Source organism: Drosophila biarmipes, chromosome X, assembly GCF_025231255.1.
Source record: "Drosophila biarmipes strain raj3 chromosome X, RU_DBia_V1.1, whole genome shotgun sequence".
Lineage (NCBI taxonomy): Eukaryota > Metazoa > Arthropoda > Insecta > Diptera > Drosophilidae > Drosophila > Drosophila biarmipes.
Genome location: NC_066611.1, coordinates 9,753,315 through 9,771,079, shown reverse-complemented (window position 1 = coordinate 9,771,079; position 17,765 = coordinate 9,753,315). Strand labels below are relative to the sequence as shown.

Genomic DNA, 17,765 nt, shown 5'->3' with positions numbered 1-17,765 from the left:
TTTTAGTCTACTTTCCGCAGAGAAACCCCTGTGTGATAACGTTTAATAGGCATACATCGTGTTTAAGTACAGTTTTTTCGGTTCTAGAAGGCATCTTATCAAAAGTCCTCGAGTCCTAGACGACCCAATTCTATTTCGTTTAAAGATTCAACAATTTTTTCCGTTTATTTGCTTGCTTGTGGTCACAATAAATCATAATCGTAGCATAATGGTGAAACAATCACATACACAATAAATTATAATAGCACAAGTGTTGTTTGTAGTTATACTTATCATATCTAGTTTAATAACAGCAGGCCACTTTTAGACATATGTGTGTTTTGCGTGTGTGTGTGTAAATAGATCTATTAAAAAAAAAACAACTCTCCATTGTACTTGCATTTATAAGAATAGGAATAATATAATAAATATATGATGTAAACGAAAACAAACAGAAATACGCTTAACCTTGCCTCGTTTTGAACTATTTGTATTCATATTTTTTGTAGGTCTTGCGGAACGGCACTTGGTTGAGATTTATGTTGTTGTAGTCCTTGACATTGGTATATAGTAGATTTCGTAGTTCTCTTTTGTTAGCTTTTCAACTATTGCAAATCAGTTGTGATCGAGGGCTCGGGGGATCCCGATATTCCGAAATTCCATCGAAACCGATGACGACGAGAGCCTGGTGAAGCGGAGGATAACCTGGCTGGCTGGGGATCCGCGCGCGGGGATCCTCATGTGCCCCATAACCATTCCTCAGTCCTCAGTCCTCACTCCACACTCCTCCTTCTACATCCTCCTCCTCCTGCTGCTGTCTGCCTTCTTTGCGCATTCATCCAAAGGCCACGCACGGCCGCAAAACATTTGTCCACAATTAGGATCCTGGTGCACGCTATTGTTAATCCTTTTCGTTTTTCCTTTTTTTTTAAATTATGCTATAAAATTAATATTGATAAATGTTGCTCCGTATCCGCTTCGTTTCGGTTCGTTTTGCCGTTGCCGTTGCCTTTCGCTTTCGCCGTTGCCTTTGACTTTGCCCTCAACAATATGCCGCACTACATCCAAACGGACCCACAAAACCCGAATCACATGCGCCGGCCACCGGCGGCCAGCTGCGTTGGTCGCGTCCGCAGCGCGCTCCTCGATCATTTCTCCTCGCAGCAGCCGTTCTTGGCCAGTTGCTTCTGCAGCGCCGGCGGAATGAACTCTTTCGTCTTCGTCTTGGAATGATAGCCCTGGCCGAGCAGCGCCGGCTCCACCTGCTTGCCCTCCTGGATGCCCTGGATGCGCTTCAGCAGATCGTAGTTGATGCGCTCGCTCACCACGGAGTCTTGCCTGTTATTCGGATTCGAAATTAGTTAATCTTCGCATTGCATATCGTGGGGGTGTCACTTACTTGTAGTCCGGGTGGCTGAGCACCTGCTCACGCATCCAGGTGGCCGTGGTGATCAGCTCGCCGGCGGCACGCTTCTCAATAAAGCGCAGATACTGTTCAATGGTGCAATGCGTATCGGTGTCCACCTCCATGGACTGCAAATAGCTGCGGATCAATGGCACCAGACCGGGAAACACATTGGGCTAAGGAGGGCAGAGGGAAGATGACATTAGCTATCAAGAATTCACTTCTCTATAAATGTAGATGGGACCCTTACCTTTCCATTGAAAATCTCATTGATGGACAGCAGCTGGAACAGCTCGTTCTCCTCGTCATCGGTGTCGGTGTGATCGCTATCTGCGCCATTGGAGGAGCCATTGGTGGTGCCGTTGGTGGTGCCGTTGGTGGTGCCATTGGTGGTGCCATTGGTGTTGCCATGCCCATTCAACTTGGCCGTACCGTTGGTGAGAGGCTGCTGCTCCTCCTGGTCGCCGTTCTCGCTGCCATTGCCATTGGCCAGTCCATTGCCGTTCAAGGTGGCCTTGCCATTGGTCTGGCCCTGGGCCTGAGCTTGGGCCTGGGCCTGCGCCTTGGCCGCCCTTTGCTCGGTGGTCTTCGAGGATTTGCGGAACCAGAACTTCTCCTTGCGACAGGCATCGCGCTTCTGGGCCGTCTGCATGTTCTCGTCCACCTTGCTGATCGGCGTGAGGAAGTTCAGCTGGTAGGAGAGGATCACCCGGGTGAGCAGCACCACGAAGCAGACGATGGCCGCGTTCTCGAAATCACTGATCTGCGCCTCGCACGGTCGGAACTCCACGCGCCAGCCAATCGAGCTGTTCGGCGGCGGCGGCTTGAAGCGCATGGTCTGCCAGTTGGTCGACTGGATGTTCTCGAAATGATCGGTGTCCTCGTTGTCGTTCTGGTGCACCTTCTCGCTGAACAGCGACACCGTGTCGCGGATGAACAGATGGGCCACATGCTGGGCCAGCAGATGATCGATGCCGCCCTCGATTAGACGCTGGTACACTGTCTCATCGTAGGTGAGCGGCACATCGTTGTACTTGGCTCCCTCGGGCGACAGGTACGAGTCGATGGAATCGTATCGCGACTTGGCAATGCGGAACTTTTGCTTATCCAGCGGCACCAGTCCGCGTTCCTCCTCGGTGCGGCAGTCCACCGACGAGCTGATCACATTCCAGCGGCAGTCCGACTCGGTGAGGTAGCCCCGGTAAATGGGCGAGGCGGCCGTCAGGGCCAACATGATGGGGCACAGGGGAGCCAGCTGGTCGTAGAGGCGGCGCGCCTCCGTGATGTTGCAGGCCTGGAAGGTCAGCTGCAGGCAGCAGCAGCCCATGCCGAAGCCCATGGCGTCCAGGAGCACCACATCGGGCTCCCCGGGCGGAGCACCCTCCACCGGCAGCTTGGTCTTGGTGTCCTTGAAAACTGCAGAGGTAAAGATGCAATTAGTTGGGTTCTTAGTTGGGTTCTTAGTTCTTTCCATCGGAATGCTCACCCTTCAGCTTGATGGACACCTTCTCGCCGCGTCGCTTGCGAATGTTACGGGTGAGGGTCTTGAAGCGCGGATGACCCGGAAAGATGGCCTCGTCCGGAAAGTAGAGCGAGCGGGCCGAGCTGAGTGGATCCTCGGGACGCGGCTGGGCCGGGGGATAGGTGAAATTCGGCGCGCCCAGGCGCGGGAAATTCGTGATGGACATGACGCACTCGTCCTTGGCCAACAGCTCGGTGACCTCCTCGCGACGGTAGCGCATGTTGGCCTCCACCAGGTTGAAGTGGGCCATCAGGCCGCCGAAGGGCTTGCCGGGAGTGCCCTCGATCATGTAGGCACCGTACTCGGGACGCCACAGCGACTTGACGCCCTTGGGATCGGCCAGCTCCTTCTCGTTCAGCTCGGCCAGCAGATCCTGGGCGCGCAGCGCCACGCGGGCCACCTTCTGCTCATCGTCGAACTTCACAATGATGTACTCCACCTCGTCGCCCCACTTGAGAATGTCGCCCTGGCGGTCCTTGAGTCTGTGGTACAGGTTGATGAACTGGTTGACACCGTGCTCGCGGACGTGGTCCGCCAGTGCCTTGGTCTCCTCCCAGGAGAGTGGACTGCCCTCGCTCAGTAGACCCATTGCTGCAAGGAAACGAAGGGGAGTGGGTGGGTTACTCAAGGGTTTCACAACCTAATACGGGGTTGGGGTAAGGGTTAGGTGGTAGATGGAACCTTTAAATTTGGGTTGTTTTCGTGTGTTCGCTGCCCCGACCGGACCGATGCCGATCCAAACCGATCCGGTGTGACGTCTGGTAGAGACTACTACGACTACTGCGCCATTATCACCCGGAATACCACCCCGCCAGCACTGCTCCTCTCCGCTGCTCGCCACCCCGCTTTTCATTTCCATTTCCACTCCGACTCGCACATTGTGCAATCGCACTCGAAACATAGAAAAGTGCAATCGATGCAATTGCAATTTGTAATTTGCATTTGCAGTGCAATTGCATAAACAATAAGTGGCTGGGCCACACACGGAGAGAAAACACAATGCGGAAAAAGGAAGCTCGGCGATATCAGGCACGATTGTTTTGATTCACCTTATCAAATCGGTGCGAAATCTAATCAGTATTGAATAATAACATGGATTAGAGTGTTACTTTAATGAGTTGCACCAGGAAATGCTGCAGTTAAGCACTACTTGAAGCTGCTTAATTTGTTAGTTTATGTATGTTATTTAAAAACGAAAAAGAGGATGCACTATATTAAGAAGAAAAATAAACCGCTTTTTTAAGAAAATAATGCTTGTAAGCCTAAGATATTGCACTGAAAACTCGATTATAATATTTTGAAATTTTAGAAAGTATTTTTACCCAATATTATTTGCTTACTAGGATTAATTAAAAAAGAAAAAGGGGATGTAGTATATTTTTTAAAGCAGGAAAAATAGATTATTTTGGAAAATATTGCTTTAAAGCCATAAGATATTGCACTGAAAACTCGATTATAACATTTCCAAATTTAGGAAGTATTTTTAACCAATTTTATTTGTTTATTAATACATATTAAAAAAGAAAAATGGGCTGTAATATATTTTTTAAAGAAAGGAAAATGGATTGATAAAAAAATATTGCTTATAAACCATTAAATGTTGTATTGAAAACTTGTTTGTAAAATTAAAATGTTGAATAAATAATTTTACACTATTTTATATATTTATCATTATTAATTAAACAAGAAAATTGAATTGTTGTGTATTTTTAAAGAAGACAAATAGATTAATAAGAAAATGATGTTTCTGAGCCAAGAAAACTGTGTAAAAAACTTGTAAAATTAAAAACTTTTTAGAAATTATTCGTTTATAAATTAATTAAACTTAATAAAAACATTTTAAAAACGGTGCTCCATGTGTAAGTACCAAAATATGCTTCATATTATTTCACCGAATTTCTTCTTTACTTCGCAAGCATTTCTCCCAGTGCAAGCACGCTTAACTCCCAAAACCCCGTCTCCGCCGATGGCCAGTCAATGCCCTGCGACTGCCGCTGAAATTTCACATCCGATTCCCCCGAAATCAGTTACTTCACCTACGTTTTATCTTTTTGGGCCCAAGTGCACTCGTGAGCCGGAGCCAAGTGCATTGTTTGGCTTGCTCCTTGGTCTGGACACTCGCTCAATTTACAGCATTTGCCTCAATTAATTGATAAGGTGCGACGACCAAATATTAATCAAATAATTGATAAGGGGCAGGGCAGCCTGTGGGTACAATTCCACAGCCGCCTGAGTGTATTCACTCGAAAAGCACACAGTGTGTGTGTGTTTAGACAGCCGACAAGGTGCCGTGCCCCACTCGAGCTGATTGAATCACTCGCGGGCATCGAATATTTCAGATCGCAGATTTACAACCAGCACCTCAGCACTCGAAGTAAGCAGCAAACACAAAGAGCACTCCACTCCCGGCCACTTCACTTGACTCCAGTTCACCCCATCCGACCACCGACCACCGACCACCGACACCCGATCCCCGACCACCGACAGTCGCCCCCGAATCATGGCCAGAAATCGCACCAACTGGCGACCAGTGGAGCGTGCCACTGCACCTTAATGCCTATAATAGCAGAGTCGATCGTGGCCAAAATTACAGCGGAATTCGGAGCGGCAGTTTCGAGTTCTTGACACGATTGGGCAATGTTTCAGCTGCCAACTGATGAATGCCTTTGGAAATCTAACCCCCTGTGTTTAAACAGATCTCTGACAGTCAGGAAAAGTAGCCAGGGAGCCGAGCCCCTAGTGCCTAATAGTATGTTCAAGAGTCTTACTGCAAGAAAAGCTTTGAAATAAAATAACAAATATATTAAATAAAAATACTATTTAAGTTTTGAAGGTTGTTTTAAATAAATTAAAAGCATCTTAAGTAAAAGAACATTTAAATAAACAAGGTAGTGTGAAGATCAATAAATTAAATTACATATTTTAAATGTATTTGAATAAAAGAATTTTGTAATTGTATTAAATTAGTTGGTAAGGAGTATCCCATCCTTATTCTTCAAAATTTTAGTTATTGGTATTATTTTAAGACTTTTTAAATAACATAAAAAATACTTTTAAGTAAAAGAACATTTAACTCAATAAGATTGTGCAAAGATTTATGAATTTTATATATTTGTATTCCAGTAAAATATTGTTTCTTTATTAAATTAATTGTTTTAAGATATTTAGACCTCTTAAGAGAAATCCCATCTCTCTATTGTTTTTCATGTTCTTTTTATATGTGTACCTATTATTTTAAGACTTTTGAAGAAATAGTTCTCCTTGCTAAGCTCCAGTTCTTCTTTAACTCATTTCATACTCCCATATGATTTACACGTAGGATCCCCTACTAGTCTCACTTATTTAAAAGGCAAACCCCTATTAGAACTAATAAACACAAACTAAACATGGGTCTATACTAGCATTTCTCTTTATGAAAACTCAGTATCCTTTATAGGGATTTTACTATATTGTATCACCAAAACTTCAGCAATAATTCACTCAAAAAAAAGTGCTTTCACAGAATTTCACTTTCGCTGGGGATACCTTTGGTCCTTGATCTGGATCTCGCTCGCTGGTTATTTACACTTGCGACTGGGAATTGGAGGTGTCCAATATCCGTTTCTTGGTCACGAAACACCAGACGGTTTTGGTCGCTCCACGGCCAGGCACCGACTAAATATACACCCGGCCAGACTCCGGCTTTTTACGGAGCCGTACGCTGCCGATGGCGATGTCGATCGGATCGGATCGGATCGGATCGGTTGACGACGAACCGAAGAGTCCGAGCTGCGGGTGATGGGAAGCCACTCCACTCCACTGGGCTGGGAAGCCACTCCGCCAGGGCGGAAGAGCCAGGAGTGCGTGGAGCACGGGGCAGGAGGCCGTATCTGCGACGATCGCGCGCCATAAATGATCCGTGGAGCACGGGACGGCACTCGAAACGATCGAGTGCCATTATAATTATTTGGCCAGTTATTTATTATATTTAGAATTACTCGACAGGCGGGGGAAAGGCATCTGGCCATCCGGCGAGAAGGGTTTATTATATATATTAAGCTGCTACATATTTATAGATTTCGGGGGCTTTGTTGCCGCTGATTTACCACCCACCACCCATTGAGATTGCGGCGCGGGCAGGGGCGCTACTTTGTCCACAAAATACTCCAGCCAGCGACATCTGAATTGTAAATAACTGCCAGCCAAGCTTCGCCGGGCTTATAATATTCAGTGTGGCGGAGAGGAAACGCATAGATTTCCATCGATTGCCCCCAGTATATCATCGTCTTCGGCTGGGGCTTCTAATTCGGTACATAATTCAGTGCTCGAATGTGAAATCGGAGCGGGCACCACTCCAGGTGGAATCGCTGGAACCGCTGGAACCTCTGGTCCCGTCGCAGGTGCAGGGCCAGCGTTGCATTCCGCAGAACCCCAGCTTCGAATCGAGTCCAAAAATGCAGTGTTCAGTGTTCGAAAAAACCTGATATCCACCCCCTTTCTGTACCAGTATTTACTTAGACTTTGCAATCACTCGGGTAATGCGATCCATCAGTCCACCTTATTGGCGGTCAATTACACCGAAGATAATTCAATACGGCAAGTCTAATAGCCGCTCGCAGCCTTCGCGGCCTTCGGCTTTCAGGGACAGTCTTTATAGGCACACCTGTACTCCCCTCCTTTCGCTCGCATATGGTTATGGTTTATTTATATCGATTGCCTGCTTCTAAACTTATCATCTTAACCCCAGCTCTTGTGGAATTTCCTATCTGGCCGCCTTATCATTATATTTGATTTTATTATAACATGGCAATTAATCTTTCCATCAGTCGGCTGTGGTTTATTTACGAACGGTTGTATGACCACCTTCCTGCCTCCAAAACGAAATACTTATCGCCCTAATTCCTGCACCTTTGAGATCCTCTATCACAGCTGGCAACCCGTCGATTGGGAACTCGAAAACAGTCAACAGGTTCGACGCGGAACGAAAGATTCGGCCGGGAGTGCTTTCGAGTGGCCACTTTAGGGGTATCTTCTTGTGGGTTCGGGGTTCGGGGTTCGGGGTTCTGGGTTCCGTGGTTCCTAGTTTCCTGGCCCGGAGCTGGGTAGCTGGGGTGGGTGGTTGACTTGCTGCCTGACTTACTGCGACGATGCAAATGCGCTTAGATAAGTCTCGGTTGCACAAGCTTGCCCAGCTCGCACATACCGGGCCCATATATGGTATGGCGTTATATGGGGTTGGATAAGGGGCCCCAAGTGCCCCTCATTCGGTAATTGCAGTGCGCCGCGGGGCCCCAGCCTTTATCTCTCGCTGGGGATTAGGTAAATTACTGGAAGGTAAGTCACCGCCTTTATAGCGGGTATTTCATTGCAATCGTAGGAACTTTTCCCTTCCACAAGTCTAGAAGTTGTCTTTATCTTAGGGCTTTAGCTAGACCGTTTTGTATTATACTTGTATTATAATTATTTGTATTATAATTATTCAGTTTTTTTTCCTATATTTATCATTCAATTTAACTTTTATCTTTCACTTGGGATTAGGCACATTTCTGAACCATCGTATTTTATTACAATCCTTGGGAAATAATCCCTTTAACAAGGCTAGATTTCCTTATCATTTCAACCCTTTTTGTATTATTATTTCATTATATTTTTATCATATCTATTCAGTTTCATCCTTTTGTTATTTTTTATATAACCCTTATACGACAAACTTCTGGAGGGTAAGTCACCATCCCCTCTATAACGATTATGTTGTTTCCCCTTTCTTTATCACAGGGCCTCAGCTAGATTAACTTATAACCTTTTTGTATTCTAATACTGTATCATATTTATTCAATTTCTTCCTGATATTATTTTTTATACAACCCCTATACGATTCCCTCTTGCTTCTGCTGACCTAAGCATTAGAATTCTAAATATAAAATGCAATTTTCTGTGCAAAAAACAAATTGCTCTCACGAATCTCGCTCTTTTTCCCCCCTTTTTTGTTTGCCAGCTTTTGAGGCTGCTAATTAATGTGCACATTTTGAGTTTAGCACGTTCGCCTTAAATCAACGCCCTCACAGAGCCATTTGTAAGTGCATTTACAATAGGAGAACACCGCTGTTCGGCTTTCTGAGGCCTGATTTGCGATCCTGACCAACGCAATCGAAACTGACGAAGGGCAGCCCCACAATGATTTTCACTTTTTAATTTTCACTTGTGCCTCTTGCGTTTCCCGCTTTCTGCCGTGTCATCTATGAAAACAGTGGGCGCGAGAGGCCAATATGATACCAGTTTGCGGCTGTGTTTGTTAGATTTAAAACTGCGCAAAGTTGGCCAGGAGCCGGGGGATGAGTCACTGGCTCTGCCAGGCAGCCACTCTGCGTGCGACACACATTACAAGACCATGAAGAGCAGCTGGGAAGTCGCATAACTGACCGGCTGACTGATAGGCTCGGTTCATGGGAGGCGGCATATGGTGGGCAGAAAAGCGAGCCGAGACTGATTACAACCCTTTATCTGTTGTCCCCGGGTTCGTGTGGAATTTCGCCCGAAATTTGGACTGTTGAAGGTTTTTCCAATGCGCACTACACGGCGTATACGCAATGTGATTTTACTTGGTTTCAGGGGTCTGCAAATGGCGTCGCCAAATCAGCAGTCAATCAGCAGTCATTCACCGGTGACAAGGCACATGAACATGATGTCCAAACGGAAACCAAGCGAATCGCAACATCCGCCTTAAATACACCGAAAAAAAAGGGAAAATTATATGATTCTGATAACTGAAAGTCAATGCCTGAAATAAAATAAAAGTCCTCCTAAGATGATATATATATTGGCTTCCCGCTTACCTCATACAAAATATGTATAATGTTCTTTAGTAATAGATAATAAAATCATCACACATCACATTCCTTCGTTTTTCCCCATATCTGTAGCTATGTAGTGGATCTATTTTGTAGAGTGACGCGCTATTGTTTAGCAAACATTGCCTTTTCCGTGTGTACAGTCAGAATTTCGAATCGAATGCGGAAAGAAGCAATAGAAAAGGCAAAGCAAACACACACACTGAGCCACTGGGATGCCTTTGCCATGCTTTTTCAGGGTCGCCAGACGGCCAGTGAAACAGAAAACAAACCCATTTCCCATTTCGAATCAGTGAGAGAGCGCCAAAGGGGCGAGAACTGTGTGCAGATGGCAGATACATCCAAATCGCAGCCCTCGACATCGCAATTTCGAGTGAGTTGCAACTCTTGAGAATGCGATGAGCCCGCATCTCCAGTTCCCCGAGTTGGGGGGAGGCGGAAAAGTTCCCTCCCGAGTGCCCCCCGAAAGCAAAGTGCATAGGAAAAATAATAAGATAACGGACAGATTACGTATACGACTCATAAAACGGTCGTCGGCGCACTGAATTGCGACGTAATAAATGCGCTTTGGCCATGGCAGTCGCCGCGCCGGGGATTACGCGGGGATTATGGGGTTCGAGGGGATATTGTGCCGGGTGCTACAGGGGGGTCCGCCGCATTCCGGGGGCTCTGGGGGCCCGGCCCGGCCGGAGGCGTGTATTATGCATGTGGGAACCGGAGCGAAGAGCTCCGTCTGGCGAGGAATTCGAAAGACGAGACCCCGTACACGTCAGCAAAATATTAATTTCCTAATTGATTGTCAGCGGATAGTGTACAATTATAAGAAGAAGGGTAGGCCACGATACACATTTAATGAATACCTATTAAATGACATAGTTTAGCCATTGGCATGCCCTGTAACCGGAGGTTTGGATAAGTGAGTTGGGTGTTAGTAGAGCTCCCTATAGATTAACATGGGAATCAAGCTTTTTTTTTAGATGTTCCATTTAACTCAAAAAAGCAACAATTTAATACTTTTAAATTTTTGACAAAAACTTTAACCAAAGGTTAACCCTATTAGAGTTCAGAAGTTTACCAAAGGTTATAAAACCTCTTTACAGATGTAATTAAAATGGGTATCAAGCCTCTTGATTTTAGATCATCTTCAACTCTTGCTTCTCAGCAAATAAACCAAATAAAAATACTTTAACCTAAGGTTAAGTTTATCAGCATATTTTAAGCATTGATTTGATTTCATTAAAATTTATATCAAACTTATGGATTTTAGATATTCTTCATAGCGGTTCGCTTTTCAACTTTTTCCAAATAAACCAAATCATAAAACTTTAATTGCTTTGACATTAGGTTTAACCCAAGGTTAAGCTTATCAGTGTGTAAAGGTTTAGATAGGCATGGAATTCACAGCTATTAACCGAATGCTAAAAGAGCCTTTATACTTATATATATTATGGCCAACTTTACGATCTTAAATATGTTTAATTTTTCCTCTTCGATCCCAACTTTTCCCTAACCTTGGGTTAGCCTACCTTGGTGTATTTTTCCCCATTTTGTTTGTTTATTTTCGCAGACGCCTACGTATCCCTGGAGTGTGTATCTTTCTACAGACGCGACTGGTGTTTTTATTATACAAATTAGCAAACATTTTATAATACCGCGCCCCGGCCTCACCCTCCCCGGTTCTCGCCCACTTTTCACGCTTTAAATGGCAAGAGCACGTGTGTGTCAATGGCTTAATCATTTTCGGTGCCTTTTCCGTTGCCTTTTTCGTTGGCCGCTAATTGTTTTCGCTGCCAGTTGATGCACTTGTGCAAATAAATGCGTATCCATATGCAAATACGAGTACACATTTATTTGAATTCGCTGTCGGTCGTTGTTTAATTAGCCGCAGTCGTCCATCGTTCAATTGCGCAAAATAGAGTGCAAACAAGTGTCCAGAACGAGCCCAGGAGTGACGCACTCGATGGCGAAAGTGTCGAAACAATGGAGATACACATAGTTGTTATGGATGGAATCCAAGCCAAACAATCTGGCCGGAGGCCGGGGACAATGTGAGTCATGTGACGCTCTTGCGCAACCAGATGTATTCTTTTTTTCTTAATTTCTCCGTATGTGTTTGCCTGTTTTCGAATGAAGATTGCTAATTGAAAAACAGTTGTTTGTTTGCTTAAAGCCATGTCGCATTTGTGGTAGACCAACACAGAGGCCGGGGCCAGTCTACCAAGTGTTGGCCAGGCCGACAGTTGGGATCCAATGATGGAGGGCTTCGAGTGCCCATGGCCTGCGGAAATGTCACTGGGATCCAGTAAAATCCCTTAGTTTGTGTGTGCGAATCGTTAAAATCATAAAGCAATTAACTTAATGCCAGTGCAAAGCCATAACAGCAGCAACGGAGGAAAACAAAACAAAAGGGGGGAAACAAAAAGCCCAGCTAACAAACATGTGACTTATCGCATTTGGCTGCTGAAATTCATTTCCTGATGATTAATGAAGTTCGAGTTAAGATCGTAGCGCCGGGGGAACTTCCAAAGTCGCAAAGTCACGAGATCGCGATTTGAGAACGACTAAGTCTCGAAAAATATCACAAAGTCTCATTATAACGCTCCTTTTACTCGTTATAAGGAAAAACCAATCTAGAAACTTGAATACACCTAGTCTTTATATCATCATCACTTACAGGAACACTTAATAGCTTCTGGGTTCTAGTGAGGTACTTAAAATTTTTCCATTTAATTTGTGTTTATGTGAAATGTTTACGGCTTCTGGTTTTTCGTAGCTGCCGAATTTATCAAACTTGGGGAAACTAATAAAATACTTTGTAAAGGGCCTTAAATCTTGAGTGGTATGCTCCTTAGAAGCATTGCAAAAACTTGAAAAATAATTACAAATAACTTGAAACTTGAATTATTATCCAAGAACCCATATGGTATTTTGATTTACATGTTCGTTATTTAACCACTACCATACTAAAAACAAAGCAAGGACACAACGTGCACTAAAAAACGATAGCAATCACGGGTAATAATAACAATCTGGCTATAAAAGCGATTGCTCAAACAAGTTGGCCGCTAATGCGCATCAGCAATTGTCACCTGGCGGAAAGCGGGGCCTAAATCTACACAGAACAAAAGCAGAAAATAATCTACTTTCCTAAGGTTTTCAGATATCATATAAATTTGTTCCCAATATCATGCTGATAACGCCCAGATAACAGCGCCCTAATCTCATTATTTTATGGGAAAACCGTGATAAAAGCACTCCTTTAATATATTTCTAAAAGTTTTGAGATATTAATATCAATTCATTAATCATATTAATGTTTTCCATGATATGGCCCAGATAATAATCTATGCAACTCCACGAGTTGATGGAAAGAGCATGAAGAAACATTTATTTTATCTAATTTAAGAATCATGCTGATATAGCCCAGATAACAGCCCTTAAATCTCAACGTATTAATGAAAAAACCATGATAAAGGCACTTCTTTAATGTATATCTAAAAGTTTTGAGATATCCCATTAATTTTTTCAAAATATCAGTGTGATAAGCCTAACTCCCAACTTATTATTGGAAAAACCATGATAAGTGCCCTCTATTAATATATCTCTAATGGTTTTGAGATATCACATTACTTTTTTCAAAATATCATGGTGATATAGCCCAGATAACAACTCCTACAACCCACCAATTGATGGAAAATCAAGATAAAAATACATTTTTAATATATTTCAAATATCATGCTGATATAGCCCAGATAACAAGCTCTAAAACTCCATGATAAAACATTTACTTAATATACTTTAAATATCAGGCTGATATAGCCCAGATAACAGCCCCTAAAGCAGAACACCCCGATGGGCAAACGATGACAAAAGCACTCCATTAATGTGTTTAAAATATCATGCCCACTTCAGCTTTTTTTCGCTCTGTGTAGCAAATGCCTATGGCACTTCGAGTGGCTTTTCGGTGCGTGACAATGGCTGGGATTAGGCCGCTCAATGAAGGCCAACTTAAGGCAAGGCCAAATGGCGCTGTCTGAGCGGAGCCCGGTCGTATGCGTAATGTGCTTATCTAGTTGAAGTGTGTACATATAGATACAAGATACATTGTGCATATCTATTACAGCTGGCTCTCGGGGCAAGTCATGGTGCGATAATAATTGCAAATGTCATAACAACTGGGGGAGACATTGAAAAGCTTTGATTGCTTTTCGCACGCCGCTATCAAACAACAAACAGTCGTAATTGATCGTGAGGTGCGTGGGCCAGGGAGGGGAAGTACAGTGGGCACTCTGTTTAGCACAACTATTTCCGTCCCAATGTGTTTTTGTAAATATTTACTGGATAAACAATGAAAAAGAAGAGATTCCTAGAGGTTTGTAAGAGGTATATATAATATATTATGATAAAAGGGAATGACTGAGTTCCGTTCACCGCAAAGAATCCCCACTGTAGCGCCGTGAGTCACGGCTATAATTCGTGAGATATTTCTGCGTGTTCATGCTGATAGATCAGGAAAGCAACGTGATATGATGTTTTGTTTTTCGCCGCCTCCCTCTTTCTCCACTACTTCTCCTCCCTTTTATCCCCTCTATCCTGCTATGACGTCAGCCGGAAGCTTTGCATATTGTGGTGAAATTGCGGCATTTCTGGTTATTCTCCTCTGCTCCTCCACGGGGGGATCTTTGCCATCGGGGGCGGGGGCGGGGGCGTAGCTGGAGAGGAATACCCCATTGACGCTCCGGCGAACGCGGCGTATGAGCAATCTGCTCGCGTGCTGGTGACGTCACTTTGGCCGGCAAACAGTGACTCGGCACAACCCGGAATGATTAGGAGCCCAATGCAGCGCCACCCTCTGCGATTGGTCACGCCAGGCGGGAGAATCCGCGAGTGCCAGAAGTTTCCACCCAAGGTCGCCCGATTCCCAGCCGAAAATGAACATATGTATGTATAGACGACAAAAAAAAACCGGATAAAGGGCAAGAAAAAACGGGTGTAAATCGCATGCCCATTAAAATGAACGAATGTCAAGGCTGCGACCACAACAACCGCACACCATAAGATACACAGCAAAGTGCGGTGGGTACTTAAAATCGAACTGCCCGGTAATTACGGCAAACATAGAAAATCAATACAAAACAAAAAGTAGTTGTAGTACTCGGCCGCCCTGGTAATTACGCATTTACAAAATGTACCCACAGACACAATTATTTACAGCGCCAGCCAGACAATTAGCAAGCAAAGTGGTAATAAATCGGTCAACTGTTCAGAATACTTTTCATATTATTTGTTTGCCATTTAAGATGATCTGTTGTAAATACCATGATGTTATGATGAGTTTTCCTAAACAATAACTAATAAATAACTATGTTTAAGTTTAAAAGCAACGCTAGCCGTGACTATTCTGCAAATATTAATATTTTTAAAGATCCCTTCTTGATACAGATATTCATAAAATTACAAGTTTTTAAATTATTCTGGAAGCTCCAAATATTTAGCCTTTTATATACTTTACCTTTTAAAAATGATCTTTTATTAAAGTGATGATTTTATCATGGCTTTTCTTAGACAATAACTATTAAATAAATATATTGAGAACCAACACTTGACAAAATTTAGCTGTCACTACTCTGTAAATATTAATATTTATAAACAGAAGATCACTTCCTGATACAGTTAAAATACAAGATTACAAGATTGGAAATTCTTCTGGAAGCTCCTAATACCTTGCCCACTGCTGTGGGCCGAACGGAGCCCAAGGTCTTGGCTCTTTGACCCGCTTTGAGCGAAATCATTATAAAACCTGCCGCGTCACTAGTGTTAAATGAAATGCCAGTAATAGCAACAACAAGACGGGCGGGGGGGGGGAACAGCAACAACCACCTACCGGCGAAAAGGGAAGGCGCAAACGCACACACGCGCAAACAAAAGGCAAACGCAAACGCAAACAAAAGCAACGGTACACGCGCGCGTTCTCGTTCCAATAAGAAGTGTCCTCTCAGCTGTTGCGTATCCGCAAAGTTGACACTTCGCAGAGCCAACCTACTGATAATAAACAATGCGGGTACATTTTTTAAAAAATACGCATCCAGAATTTGGCTTTTTCAAAAGTATGCTACAAAAAGTGTCGCATAAAAAGCCTACTGGATCCGCCACTGCGTCTTTCCGAAAATATTCCACAGGTCGCCTTATTTGTATAATGCGATGGGAACCACTTGCGTGCCAACACTTTGGAAGATCACAAAACACAGGCTCGGAAGCCCTATTTTCCCCACTAGGCATTCACTAGCGATTAATATTTTATTTAAATATGTGCACTGACCTCCTTTTGCGCTCCCTCTCTGGCTCTCGTTCTGCCGCTCTCTGGTGCTGCACTTTTGGTGGGTTGTGTAACGTTATTTGCCGAATTTACCGCTGTTTTTGCTCTCTCTCACGGTCTCCTTTATTTTGTTGCTGACACCGTGTCTGTGCGTGGGTGGGTGGGTGTGTGTGTATTTCTATCGAAATCGAAGTCACGATTACTTGATTATTACAAGAACAAAAAATAAAATAACAAATGATTGCATTAGCGGGTCGCGTGTTTTCCTCACTTCACACCCTCTAAAACGTTTTACAGCTGCGGCGTCAGCTGCTCTCGCTCTCTTAAATGTAAACAGATATTGCGGACAAGTTTTTCAAAAACGGATGCTTTTCTATTTGTTTTAGTTTTTCAGTTTTAATTATAGAAATGCGGCTGCCACCGGAATTGAGATCGAGAAATCTCTGAAATCACGGGCGAAATTCAGGCGAAACGAAACGTGCTCCCCCGCCCGGAAAGGTTCTTTCCAATTGGAACTGTGCTGAGTGTGTGGGGGTGTGAGTGCTCTTGTGCAGTGGTGTGTGTGTGGGTATTTCACAATAATTCCACTCGATTTTACCGTGCTTGTATTATTTGCAGTTTTGGTTCGGACGCGACTTAATTGCGTTTCCTTTGCCGCCAAGTGGTCCGCCAACGTAAACAGCGTTGTTAAAATGAACAAAAAACAATAAAACGCTCCTACTTTAAATACAAATTTTGAATGTGCCCAGCTGGTGATGGGGGAGAAAAACTGAGCGCCAAGCGTTAGGGCTTTTTGCTACCCGATAACGATAGGTCGATAGGCCAGCTAGCACGTGTTGCTTAATTTAGTTAATTAATTAGTTAATTTTTGACTTTTCCTAAGATTGCTAGATAGATTTGCTGATTGCTTTCAATTTGTTTAACTAATTTCGTTAGGTATTGTATATTTTTTACCATTTTTAATTTCGCACAATCATAATGAATTGGCATTAATCTCGCCGAATATTAGATTTTCGTAAACAAATTACAAAGTGTGGAAGTCTGTTTTAGCTGAAAGTATGGTTTTTGCTATTTTTTAATTAATTTGTACTCCCTCTCTGAATGCATATTCTGGAACATTCTGGAGTTTGTAATTTCATCATAACTAGTTATGTACCTTATGATGTCCTTAAAACTTTCCAGCTGTAAGGACTTAGTTTTTCCTATCCTTATACAAGTCATAGCTCAATGCTAACCTATTTTAAACCGATTTTTCAGAAATGAGTATGATATTTATGAAGTTTTTTTAGGTAAATTACAAGCTCGTACTAGTTTAGCATGTAAACTAAAGTGAATGTTTTCAAAACTTATAGCCTTTTTGGTACCAAATTTATTGCATGTATAAATTAGTTTTAAAATAATTTAAGTTTTTATGAAAATTTCATGTTGTCAGAGTAGATAAAAGCAAATTTGATTACTTTTTGGGACTCAATTTAATTTTCAGAAAAATAAGTATATTTAAAATTTAAGTTACAAGCTCATACTAGTTTAGCATGTAAGCTAATATGAATGTTTTCAAAACTAATAGGCTTTTTGGTACCAAATTTATTGCATGTATAAAATAGCTATAAAATAATTTAAATTTTATGAAAAATTCATGTTGTCACAGTAAATAAAAGCAAATTTGATTACTTTTTGGGAATCTAATTAAACTTTCAGCCAAATAAATATAAAAAA

General features: G+C 43.1%; 1 protein-coding gene across 4 annotated transcripts; it reads right to left on the bottom strand.

Annotated features, from left to right (window-relative positions):
* Nucleotides 1–146: 146 nt before the first annotated feature.
* LOC108023959 (glutamate--cysteine ligase) lies at nt 147–16,805 on the bottom strand. Of its 4 annotated transcripts, XM_017093664.3 has the most exons (6): nt 16,648–16,805; nt 16,053–16,227; nt 2,871–3,497; nt 1,635–2,800; nt 1,379–1,560; nt 147–1,317 (listed from the first exon to the last, which is right to left on the bottom strand). In XM_017093664.3, the coding sequence occupies exons 3-6, from the start codon at nt 3,493–3,495 to the stop codon at nt 1,128–1,130; spliced, it is 2,163 nt and encodes a 720-aa protein (XP_016949153.1). In that variant the 5' UTR covers nt 3,496–3,497; nt 16,053–16,227; nt 16,648–16,805; the 3' UTR covers nt 147–1,127. The 4 variants fall into 4 exon arrangements, with proteins under 4 accessions (XP_016949153.1, XP_043949574.1, XP_016949154.1 ...); XM_044093639.2 differs by lacking the exon at nt 16,053–16,227 and having other exon boundaries at nt 16,648–16,798; XM_017093665.3 differs by lacking the exons at nt 16,053–16,227; nt 16,648–16,805 and adding an exon at nt 6,432–6,551.
* Nucleotides 16,806–17,765: the final 960 nt, after the last annotated feature.